This window comes from Lepidothrix coronata, unplaced genomic scaffold, assembly GCF_001604755.1.
Source record: "Lepidothrix coronata isolate B3197 unplaced genomic scaffold, Lepidothrix_coronata-1.0 Scaffold364, whole genome shotgun sequence".
In the NCBI taxonomy this organism is placed as follows: domain Eukaryota; kingdom Metazoa; phylum Chordata; class Aves; order Passeriformes; family Pipridae; genus Lepidothrix; species Lepidothrix coronata.
In genome coordinates, this window is record NW_016690544.1 from 153,024 (window position 1) to 164,575 (window position 11,552).

The 11,552-nt window shown below is 52.9% G+C and overlaps 1 protein-coding gene across 5 annotated transcripts in view; it reads right to left on the minus strand.

Annotated features, from left to right (window-relative positions):
- Positions 1–11,552, minus strand: part of SON (SON DNA binding protein) — a 37,769-nt gene that overhangs the window by 20,609 nt on the left and 5,608 nt on the right. For all 5 annotated transcript variants that reach the window (XR_001878622.1, XR_001878621.1, XR_001878623.1 and 2 more), the window contains exon 3: positions 619–9,894. Coding sequence is in view for 2 of the 5 variants with exons in the window: in XM_017838849.1 (XP_017694338.1) it covers positions 619–9,894 (9,276 nt within the window). In the remaining 3 variants the exon portion in view is untranslated. The remainder of the gene's footprint in view (positions 1–618; positions 9,895–11,552) is intronic.

Genomic DNA, 11,552 nt, shown 5'->3' on the forward strand with positions numbered 1-11,552 from the left:
TCAGCCCCAAATTCAAACCTTCTTTCTCCTTCTGTAACTCACTACCCAAGGAAACCCCATGGCCTCTCTTCCCCCAAGCACAGAGAAAAGATGTAGCTCATCAGGAGTTTTTCTCTGATTTTCCAACCTGCTGAGTCTGAGATTATTTTCAGAAAAAGTCTCCCTTTCCTAGAATTCTTACCATGGGAAAGAGGCGAGACAGAGTCCTGGGAATAGCCAGCAACAGAGCTTGGGACTCTCCAGTTGGCACCTAACTGACCTTTCAGGCCCAACTTGTTCTCAGGAAAACGAGAAATACCCAAGTTTCTTATGTCTAATTACTTGGCCTTCACCAACTCTTACCCTGCACAGTGCTCCTCAAGGCTGCTGCACGCTACCTTTGCACACAAGCTCCAGAGCCCAGGTACAACCTGCTGCAAGGACACTTCCATCCAAATGGAGAGCGGCGATTCCGCTCCAACGTGGAAGTTCCTACTGGAAGTCACTGCCTAAAACTAACGCGCAGAACGACTTCCAAGGAATTCCTTCTGAACACTGCAAGGACGTGTTAAAGCCGGGCTGTGCAGACCGACCCACCCTCACCCATCCTGGAGCTACCGAAAATGAGCCCTCACTCACCCAGGTCCGTGAGACGTTTCGGGGACCTGCTGGAGAACTCGGAGGACCTGGAGCGGCGGCGATCGGGTGACCTGCTGTACCGCCTTCGCCCTGAAGACCTCGACCGCCGCAGCCGGATCGGGGACCTGCTGGAGCTCCGTCTCCTCCCTCGGGATCTCGATCTCCTCTGCCGAAGAGGCGACCGACTCCTGCTCCGTAATCGGAGCGATATCCTACGATCCCTGGAATCCGATCTCCTCCTCCTTCTCTCAGTAGATCTGGATCTATTTCTCTGAGACCTCTTGCGCCTGTCCCTGGATAAGGAGCGTCGCCTTCGGGATGCTGACCGCGACCTGCTCCTCCTCCTGTGCCTTGACCGGGACAAGGAGCTGGACCGGGAGCGGCGGTTGGATTTGGATCGCGAAGCTCTTCTCCGTGTCGCTGACCTGGAGCGATTCCGCCTGGAGCGAGAGTCTGTGTCGTATCTCTTGGATCTGCGCTGAGAGGACCTGGAGCGCCTGCTCCTGGACCTCCGTGAAGACTCTTTGTCCGCTGCCTTCTCCACAGATTTGGACTGACTCCTCTGGCGAGCAGTGGACCTGGAGCGCCGACGCCGGGACCTCCGGGTGGACTCCTTGTCTGCTGTCTTCTCCACGGACGTGGACTGGCTCCTTTGGCGAGCAGTGGACCTGGAGCGTCTCCGTCGGTACCTCCGGGTGGACTCTTTGTCCGCCGCTTTCTCAACGGACGTGGATCGGCTCTTCTGGAGGGCGGGAGACTGTGAGCGCCTGCTGACAGATCTCTGGGGAGACTCTTTGTCGGACGCTTTATCAACAGATTTGGATCTAGATTTCTCACGTTCAGAAGACTCGGAACGTCTACTTTCAGGGACAAAGGAAGAGTCCTGTTCCTCCGACTGCTCCACAGGCATGGAATCCTGCTTATCTTCATCTGCCAAAGAGGGCTCCGCATCCTCACCCTCCTCTTCCTCGCTGGAAGACTCCGACTCACGCTCCTCTGATGACGTGGAGTCTCTTTGTTCAGCTGTCAAGGAGGGCTCCGCATCATCTCCTTCTTCTTCCCCAGTGGTAGACCTGGACTCAGCCCCATCGGGGGATGCAGAACGTCTGTGCTCAGCTGTCAAAGAGGGCTCCACATCCTCTGCTTCTTCGCCAGCGTCAGACCTTGACTCCTGCTCGTCCGACGACGTGGAATCTCTTCGCTCAGCTGCCGAGGAGGGCTCCACGTCCTCTGCATCCTCTCCAGCAGTAGATCTCGACTCATGTTCATCTGAAGACGTGGAGTGCCTACGTTCAGCTGTCAAAGAGAGCTCCTGATCCTCTGCTTCTTCGCCTACAGATGACCTTGACTCACGTCCGTCAGGAGACACAGAACGTCTGTGTTCAGCTGTCAAATCCTCTGTTTCTTCACCAGCTGTGGACTCACGGTCATCAGAAGACGTGGAGTGTCTACGTTCAGCCGTCACAGAGGCCTCCCCATCTTCCCCATCCTCCCCAGCAGTGGACCTCGACTCGTGCTCGTCAGAGGATATGGAGTCTCTTCGTTCAGCTGTCAAGGAGGGTTCTGCATCCTCTGCCTCTTCCCCAGTGGTTGACCTTGACTCGTGCTCATCAGAAGACACGGAGCATCTACGTTCTGATGTCAAAGGCTGCTCCAGATCCTCTGCTTCTTCACCTGCGCTTGACTCCTGCTCTTCAGGGGAGGTGGAACGTCTCTCCACATCATCCATTTCTTCATCTATGGCAGATTTCTGGTCGTGGCCCTCGGGGGACACAGACCGCCTGTGTTCAGAAGTCAAAGAGGACTCCAGACCCTCTTCCTCCATGGGAGATTTCAGCTCATGACCCTCCTGATAGGAGGATGTGGAATATCTACGTTCAGATCTCAAAGAGGGCTCTAGATCCCCAGTTTCTTCTCCAGGGCCCGATCTCACACTGTAGCCATCCGGAGACACAGAGCGCTCACCTTCAGGCAGTAAAGAAGGCATTGCATGGTCCACTTTCTCAACAGGGATGGATTTCAAATCCCTGTCATCAGGGGACATGGAGGCTCTGTCGTTCAGTGCCAAAGGTTCAAGGCCATCTGCTTTTCCAACACTGGTGAATCTCAACTCCTGCTCATCGGGAGATGCTCCATGTTCATTGTCAGGTGCTGGAGAAAGCTCCTGCCCAGCTGCCTTCTGAAGAGGGGGGAACCTCACCTCCTGGCTCTCAAAAAACAAATGGTCACGTTCAGATGCCAAAGCAGAATCCGCCCCCTCTGCTCTCTCAGCGTGAGTTACTCGTGGTTCGTACTCCTCGGGGGACAGAGCGTGTTCGTTTTCAGATGTCACAGAAGGTTCCTTGGCCTCTATTCTTTCAACTGGGCTGGACTGCAGCTCCTGACCTTCAGGGGACATGGGACACTCACCCTCAGACAAAGATAACTCCTGCACCTCTGTTTTTCCAACAGCTGCAGGCTGCAACTCCCGGCTGTCAGTGGATATTGAACTTTCACTTTCAGATTCCTCCCCTTCTTCTTTCTCAGCAGGACTGGATCTCAAATCTCGCCTTTCGGGGGACACATCGTACTCGTTTTCAGACAGCAGAGAACACTCCTGCACCTCTGGTGTCTCATTGTAAGCATGGAGCAGCTCCAGCCCCCCGGGAGATGCAGTGTAGCAGCTGTCTGGGATGGGGGAGGGCTCCTGTACTGCCGTGTTCCCAGCGAGGCCAGGCTGTAAACCCTGGCCCTGAGGGAAGATGGAATATTCACTGCCAGGTGGCAGAGAAGGCTCCTGCACCTCTTTTTCAGCTGGGCTGGCCATCACCTCCTGGCCCTGAGGAGACACCCCAGGCAGCACAGAGCACTCCTGCCCCTCTGGTTTTGCAGCCAGGGAAGATGGCAACGTGTGATGTTCAGCAGCCACAGCATAGTCACTGTCGGGTACCACGGCAGCCTCCTGCACCTCTGCCCTTTCGGGAGAGCTGGACCTCAACTCCTGGTGCAGCCAGGACACGGTGCATTCGCTGTCAGAGCCCAGGGCAGACTCTTGCATCTGGGCCTTCTCAGTAGAAGGTGCCTGCAGCTCCTGGCTCTCGGCAGACACCAAACTTCTCTCCTCAGCCATCTGGTAAAGCTTCCGCAGCTCCATCTTCTCCGCAGGGGTTGATGTCAGCTCTGGGCCATCGAGCCCTATCGTGTGTTCATTGTCAGACACTCCAGAAGGCTCCTCTACCTCAGCTCTTCCAAAAGGGGTGGATGTCACCTTGTGACCATCGGAGGCAACTGAACATCTGCTTTCCTGCACCTGTATTTCATCGTGGGCAGACCCCAGCCTGTAGCTGTCAGGGGAAGCGAGGACTTTCAGTTCAGATGAATTCACCACCTCCACTTTTTCAGCAGGGACAGGTATCAGTTCATGATTATCGGGCAACAGGACAACCCCCTCTTCTGATGGCAGAGCAGTCCCTGGGGGCTGCAGTTTTTCAGGTGTGCTCACTGATTCACCATCAGCAGACACAGAGAACCCACCTTCCAGCGAGAGAGGAGACTTATGGATCTCCACTTTATCAACTGCAGCAGATGCCAGTTTATAGCCTTCGGGGAACACAGAGCGCCTGAGCTCAGACGCCACTGACAGTTCTGCACCTTCTGTGCTCTCAAAAGAATTGTACTTTGCTTTGTGGCCATCGTGGCACACAGAAATCCCACTCTTGGAGAGCACCAAAGATCCTGCACCGTCTATTTTTCCAGTAGGCAGGTATCTCGACTCGTGCATTTCTGAAGATCTGGAGCAATCAACCTCAAGGACTTGGGGAAGTGTTGGGCCATCCAAATCTTTGTCAACAGATGATCTGGACTCATGAACTTTAAAAGAGGACACTGAAACAAGGTCATCAGAGATCTCAACAGAACCACACACAGACGTGAGGGAAACATCTGCAGCCTTGACTTTTTCAACAGATAAATATCTTTGTTCATTTCCATCCGGGGACTTGAAGGACTCGCCTACAGACAACGAAGGCTGGTCTACTGGTGCAGCAAAGCAGGATCCTGATCCACGTCCATCAGGAGACATGAAGTATCCACTGTCAGAAGCCAGAGAAGGCTCCTGGCCATCAGGGATCGCAGGGCGGGTCCCTTCAGGTGCCAGGGAAGGCCTCTGAGCTTCCACTGCTCCGGGGCTGGTAGCCAGCTGGGAAGATCCATGTTCAGGTCCTTGCAGAAACTGGGGGAGCTCTGTTTGCTCACCAGGGATATGTCGCGAGTCAGGACCATCAGACGAGTTGGAGAGTGTGCCTTCGGGTGGCACAGAAGAGCCCTGAACTTCCACGCTTCCAGAGGATGAGGAGATAGTCTTGTAGTCACTTAGAAATGACGGAGGAAGCTCTGGACCTTCTACTTCTCTGAGAGGGGCAGTTCTGGACACATCTCCATGGGATGTGGAGAGATGAAATTCTGCTGCTGAAGAAGTTTCTACATCTCTCCTTTTTTCAACAGATGAGGATCTTGACTTGGGTGTGGAATATGGAAATTCAGGTAGTGGTGAAGACTCCAGAGCCTCTGCTTTTTCAGCTGATCCATTTTCAGATGTCATAGAAAGCTCTGAATCCTGTGTTTTTTCCACAGACATGGATCTCAATTCCTGGTTGTCTGGGGTTTTGGAGGTATCCATTTCAGACATGGTAGAAGACTGCAGATCTCCTGTTTTTTCAACAGACAAGGAGCTTTCTTCAAGGTTATCAGACGTTTTGGAAAATCCACTTCCATACGATGGCGGCAGCTCTGGGCCGTTTATTCCTTGCTCGGACAAAGACATTGACATGGGACCATTGGAAGATTTGCCTTCGCTTCCAACAGAAGACTCAGGAACATTTTCAAGACTTTTGGTTGACTCCTGAAGTTCAGATGACTCTGCATGTTTGCTGGACTTTGCTGACAACTTATTCTCTCTTTTTTCTACAGATTTGGACCTTGACTTGACGCTGTCAGAAGACTTGGAACGTTTCCGTTTGGATTTTTTTGAAGATTCCTTGCGCTTTTTTTCAACAGACCTGGACCTGGACTTGTAACGTTCGGAAGATTTTGAGCGGCGACGCTTGGATTTACGTGAGGACTCCTTCTTTTTTTCCACCGATTTGGATCTCGACTTGTACCGGTCCGAGGACTTGGAGCGCTGACGTTTAGACTTCCGCGACGATTGCTTCCGATCTCTCTTTTCTACTGACCTGGACCTAGACTTGTAGCGGTCCGAGGACTTGGAGCGTTGTCGTTTCGACCTCCGCACAGATGCCTTCCGACCTCTTTTCTCTACGGACCGTGACCTGGATTTTGATCGATCAGAGGAACCAGACCGATGTCTGAACCTCCAGGAATATTCTTTGCCGCCTCCCTTTTCTGAAGACCTGGATCTAGATTTTGAACGGTCAGAGGACCTGGAATGTCTGCGGTGGGATCTCCAGGACGACAACCTCTTCTCCACTGACCGGGATTTAGACCTGTAGCGGTCAGAAGACCTGGAGCGTCTGCGCCCAGACCTGCGAGAAGACAGTCTCTTTTCCACTGACCTGGACTTGGATCTGTAGCGGTCGGAGGACCTGGAACGTCTGCGCCCAGACCTTCTGGAAGACAGTCGCTTCTCCACGGACCTGGACTTGGACCTGTAGCGGTCAGAGGACCTGGAACGTCTGCGCCCGGATCTCCGAGAGGACAGTCGCTTCTCCACTGACCTGGACTTGGATCTGTAGCGGTCAGAAGACCTGGAACGTCTGCGCCCAGACCTTCGGGAGGACAATCGCTTCTCCACGGACCTGGACTTGGATCTGTAGCGGTCAGAGGACCTGGAACGTCTGCGTCTGGACCTCCGGGAGGACAGTCGCTTCTCCGCGGACCTGGATTTAGACCTATAGTGGTCAGAGGACCTGGAACGTCTCCGCCTGGACCTCCCAGAGGACAGTCTCTTTTCTGCTGATCTGGATTTAGACCTGTAACGGTCAGACGACCTGGAACGTCTGCGCCTGGACCTCCGTGACGATACTCTTCTCTCCCTCTTCTCCACAGATCGGGATCTAGATTTGGAATGCTTTTTTCTGGACACTGAGTAGTTTCTGCTTCTGGAACGGGCTCTTTTAGAGGTCAAGCGCCTGGAAGTAGAGCGCGACCTTGATTTCTTCTTCCGCTTCCTAGACCTGGACTGAGACTTGGAGCGGCTCCTTTTCTGCTTCTTTGAATCATGTTTTTTCTCACTGCTTCTATGGCTGCTTTTCTCAACCACGTTCTCCAGTCTCATGAGAGTCTCCTTCATTCGTGCTGCCACATCGGGTTGCACATCAGATGTTTCTGAATCTCTTTTCTCCGAGTCTTCTTCTGGAGTTGCTTCTTTGACATCCTCAGTCTCTGGAATGACTTCTGCCTGGGCTGCTTCTGCTTCAGTCTCAGGTACTGGAGCTGCTTCCAAATCTTTTGTCTCTGCCTCCAACCCCACGGCTGCTGCATCTTTCAGCTCTACATCAGCCTGAGGAGCTGCTTCTGAATCTTGTGTTCCTGCCACAGGAGTCACTGTGGAGTCTTTTTCCTCTGCAGCATGTGAAGAACTAAAAACTGTTTCTGCAATAGGCTCAGATGGTCGAGTCTGCTCTGCATCTTCCTTCTCAATCAGCATATCCTCCACCTGTTGACCCTGCACTCCTTCTGCATATTGTACCTCTGCTGTCACTGTGTGTTCCTGTGTTGTTTCCAGACCCTTCACATCCCCTGGTTTTGGAACTGCTTCAGAAGACTTCAGTCCAGCAGCACCCAAGATTTCTGGAGCCTCTTCTGAACTCTTCCATTCTGCAGCAGGTTTTACTTCTAGAACTCCCTGCAGCTCTTCTGGCTTTTCTGTGTGCAAAGATTCTGGAACAGCTGCTGAAGCATCATCCATGGCTACCTCAAGCTCTCCACCTGTTCCAGAACCTTTCACCTCTACTGTTGCAGACTCTTTCACGCTCTCCAACCAACTCACTTCTTCAGCTTCTGGTGCTGGCCCCAAATATTTTGCTTTCTCCATTTCTGAGGGCTCATTTCTTTGCACGCTGGTCCTTGTTCCAAGTAGATATTCTACAGCAGGTCCCTGAGTTTGCACATCTGTCAATTCTGTCACATTGTTTTCTTCCGCTCTGGGCAAAGACTCCAGTACTGCTGTTGAACGACCTACTATTTGTTCCTGAACAGGTTTTGAACTGGTTTCTAAAGCTTGCACAGGTTCTAGGACTGCTTCTCTGCTCCTTGCCTCAGCTTTGCTTGGATCTTCTGGAGCAAGTTCAGAATCCCTTCTCTCCCCATGCACCTCGATTTGTGAGGTTCTGGTGTGTGCCATGACCTGAGTCTGTGAAGTGATGGAACTCTGTGTTTGGTTTGCACTGAGAGGTTCTCTCTCTGCTGTGGTTTGCCAGGGCATCACTCCTGACAATGCCTCTCTAACTGGTTCCACGCTCTCATGCGCAACCACAGGTTCAGGAGTCCTTCCTAAGGCAAGTCCTGGACTTGCAACAGCCCCACAATGCACGGCTTGTTCTGAAGCTTTCACACCTTCCCCTTGAAAGGACAGTGAAGCTGCTGTGAAAGCCACTGGTCTCAGGACTCCTCCCAGACCTTGCACATCTTCCTTCTGCAAAGACAGGGCAGGTGCCAAACCTCTCACGTTGGATTCACCCTCAGGTCTTGGCAATGAAGTACCTTCTGAGCCTCTTGCTTGTGGACTTCTAAGCCCCTCTGCCACGTGGAGCTGGGGAGCTGTTTGCTGGACCAAGGTCTGTCCAAGGGCTGTGGGTTCTGCAGCTGCTCTTCCCCCTTCTGGCTCTGCAGCCGCGCTGGCCCCTGTGGGTGCTGCTGGCAGCGCAGGCCCCGCGGCTCTGTCCACACCCCTCGCTTCTGCGAAGACTCCACGCTGCAGGAACGCTCCTGCTGCCCCCAGCACTGCTGCAGGAGCTGTGGGACCTTCCACGCTTTTGCTTTGCAGACTCTCATGAGCTGTAACACCCACAGGTTCCATGGTTGTTTCCAAAGCTTTCACATTTTCCATAGCTGGTTCAATATCCTTCATTTTTGTGGCGGCTCCTGCTCCTGGGGGTGTTTTGGCACTTTGTATTTCCACCGGGGCCACAGGGCTGGCTGCAGATAATTTAAAAGGATGTTGCAAAGGTACATTTGCTCTCAAGACACTTGAACTCCCCATGGGGAGCGTCATGCTCAAATTCCCAGCTATAACAGAGGGCTGCTGGGCTGGCTCCAAAGTTCTGCTCACACCCCCCAGTTCCAAAGATCTCTGCACACTTTGAACATTTCCCATATGCACACATTTTTCCGTTGCTTCTGGAATTTTCTGTACTTGTCCAGTCACAGTCACGTGAGCTACTGTCACAGCACTGGGATCTGCCCAATTTGCAGATGTAGGAATTGCTGTCCCACCACTTGCCAAGGACACGGACTCCAAAGCTGTTCCTAAGTCCTGTGCTCCCCTCTGAGACACTGATTGCAGAGATGCTTCCGAGTAAGGCAACAACTCCATGGCCTCGGGCTCGAGAGCTGCATCCAAAGCTTTTACCTCCCCAGTGCCTGGAGATTTCAGAGTAACTTCTGAACCTCTCAGTGCTTCTACTGAATCTTTCTGAAACTCAGATTTACTGGCAATTGCAGATGGGATGCTGGACCAAGCATCGTTTCCAGTATCAACAACACTGGCATTAATAGCTACAGGATAAATATTTCCGTGGGACTGCTGAATTTGTTCTTCACTAGTGCAAATCGTGCTGTGAACTATACTGGTATTTTCTGGGATATTAGACTGGTTGCTTTCTAAATTAAATGGAGGATTTGTTGCACACAAAGTCCCCTCCCCACTTCCAAGGTTTTCTGCAGATTGCTGGGAATCAGTTACTGAATGAGAAACAAGTCCTAAAGCTTGATTATCAAGCCCCTCACTCGCTGTTGGGCACAGCTGTGGCTGCAGTTGCCCAGCCAGGCTGGGCTCTCCCACCCCTCCCTGCTGGACATTCACTTGGGAGCCGGATTTCTCCAGGAGCAGGTGAGGAGCCGGCGGCACGTCCGCGGCTTCTCCGGGACGTGCACCCAGCTTGGCTTCCTTTGGCTGCTTTTTATGCTTTTTCTCTTTCTTCCTTTTCTTCTTCTTTTTCTTCTTCTTCTTGCTTTTGTGCTTCTTGTTCTTCTTTGCTTTTTTCCTAGGAATTTCATCTTCTCCAGTGGAGTTTCTTTTTCTAGACTGAGTACTATTTTTCACAGTATTTTTGTCTACATCTAGAAAAAAGGATATTTTCCTTGTAAGTATTTTTAAGACTGCATTTTAAAAATTCCTTTAGACTATTGATGAAGAACATGGGCAGAAGTACAAAACAATTACACTTGCAAACCCTGCCTGACCCGCTGAGCCACCACACACCAACAGCACACGCTCCTTTTCCAGGTCTTCTCTCTTCCCCTCAGGAGTCACTTAAACTAAACACAATTAATTCCTCTTTCAAAAAACTACCCAAATCTTCTTGTTCATCAACACAGGTCCAGTGGGAACAGGGCTCTTTCCAAGAAGTATCACAGAATGGTCAGGGTTGGGAGGGACCTTAAGGCCCACCCAGTGCCACCCCTGCCACGGGCAGGGACACCTTCCACCAGCCCAGGTTGCTCTAAGCCCCGTCCAACCTGGCCTTGGACACTTCCAGGGATCCAGGGGCAGCCACAGCTTCTCTGGGCAACCTGGGCCAGGGCCTCCCCACCCTCCCAGCCAGGAATTCCTTCCCAATATCCCATCTAACCCTGGTCCCCTCTCAGTGGGAAGTCATTCCCTTTAAAAATGGAAGGAAGGACAACCCTGGGAACTACCACCCTGTCAGTCTCCCCTCTGTGACTGGGAAGATCACGGAACAGATCCTCCCAGAAGCTCTGCTGAAGTACATGGAGAACAGGGAGGTGATTTGGGACAGCCACCATGGCTTCACCCAGGGAAAATCCTGTCTGACCAACCCAGTGGCCTTCTCTGATGGAGAAACTACATCAGGGATAAGGGAAGAGCCACAGCTGTCATTTACCTGGGCTTTGTAAAGCCTTTGGTACAGTCCCCCAAAACTCTCTCCAAACTGGAGTGATGGATTTGACAGGTGGACTGTTCAATGGATTAGGAATTACGTGGATGGCCCCATCCAGAGGGTCATGGTCAAAGGCTCAGAGTCCTGCTGGCCAACAGTGGTGTCCCCAGGGCTCCATACTGGGACCAGTGGGAGCTGATCCCTTCCCCAGTGACACACAGGGCTCAGGGGCACCCTCAGCAGCTTTCAGGTGACCCCAAGCTGAGGCTGCAGGGACACACCTGAAGGATGGGACCATCCAGAGGGACCTGGACAGGCTGGAGCAGTGGCCCTTGGGAATCTCCTGAGGTTTAACAAGGTCAAGTGCCAGTGCTTGAACTGGGGCATCCCTGGGATCAATCCAGGCTGGGGATGAGCAGATGGAGCAGCCCTGGGAGAAGGCCCTGGGGGTGCTGGTGGGGGAGAGGCTGGACACGGCCCAGTCCAGACCCCCCCGTGCCCTGGGCTGATCCCCCAGCGTGGGCAGCAGGGCAGGGGGGGATTGTGCCCCTCTGAGACCCCCCTGAAGAGCTGCTCCAACCCTGGGGAACAGCACAGGGAGGACATGGAGCTGCTGGAGGGAGGCCAGAGCAGGCCCCAAGAGGATCCCAGGGCTGGAGCAGCTCTGCTGGAAGGAAAGGCTGGGAGAGCTGGGATTGTTCAGCCTGGAGAGGAGAAGCTTTGGGGTGACCTGATTGTGGCCTTGCAGGGCCTGAAGGGGCTCCAGGAAAGATGGAGAGAGACTATTTCCAAGGTGACAGGACAAGGGGGAATGGCTTCAAACTGCCAGAGAGCAGGGTTAGATGGGATATTGGGAAGAAATCCTTCCCTGTGAGG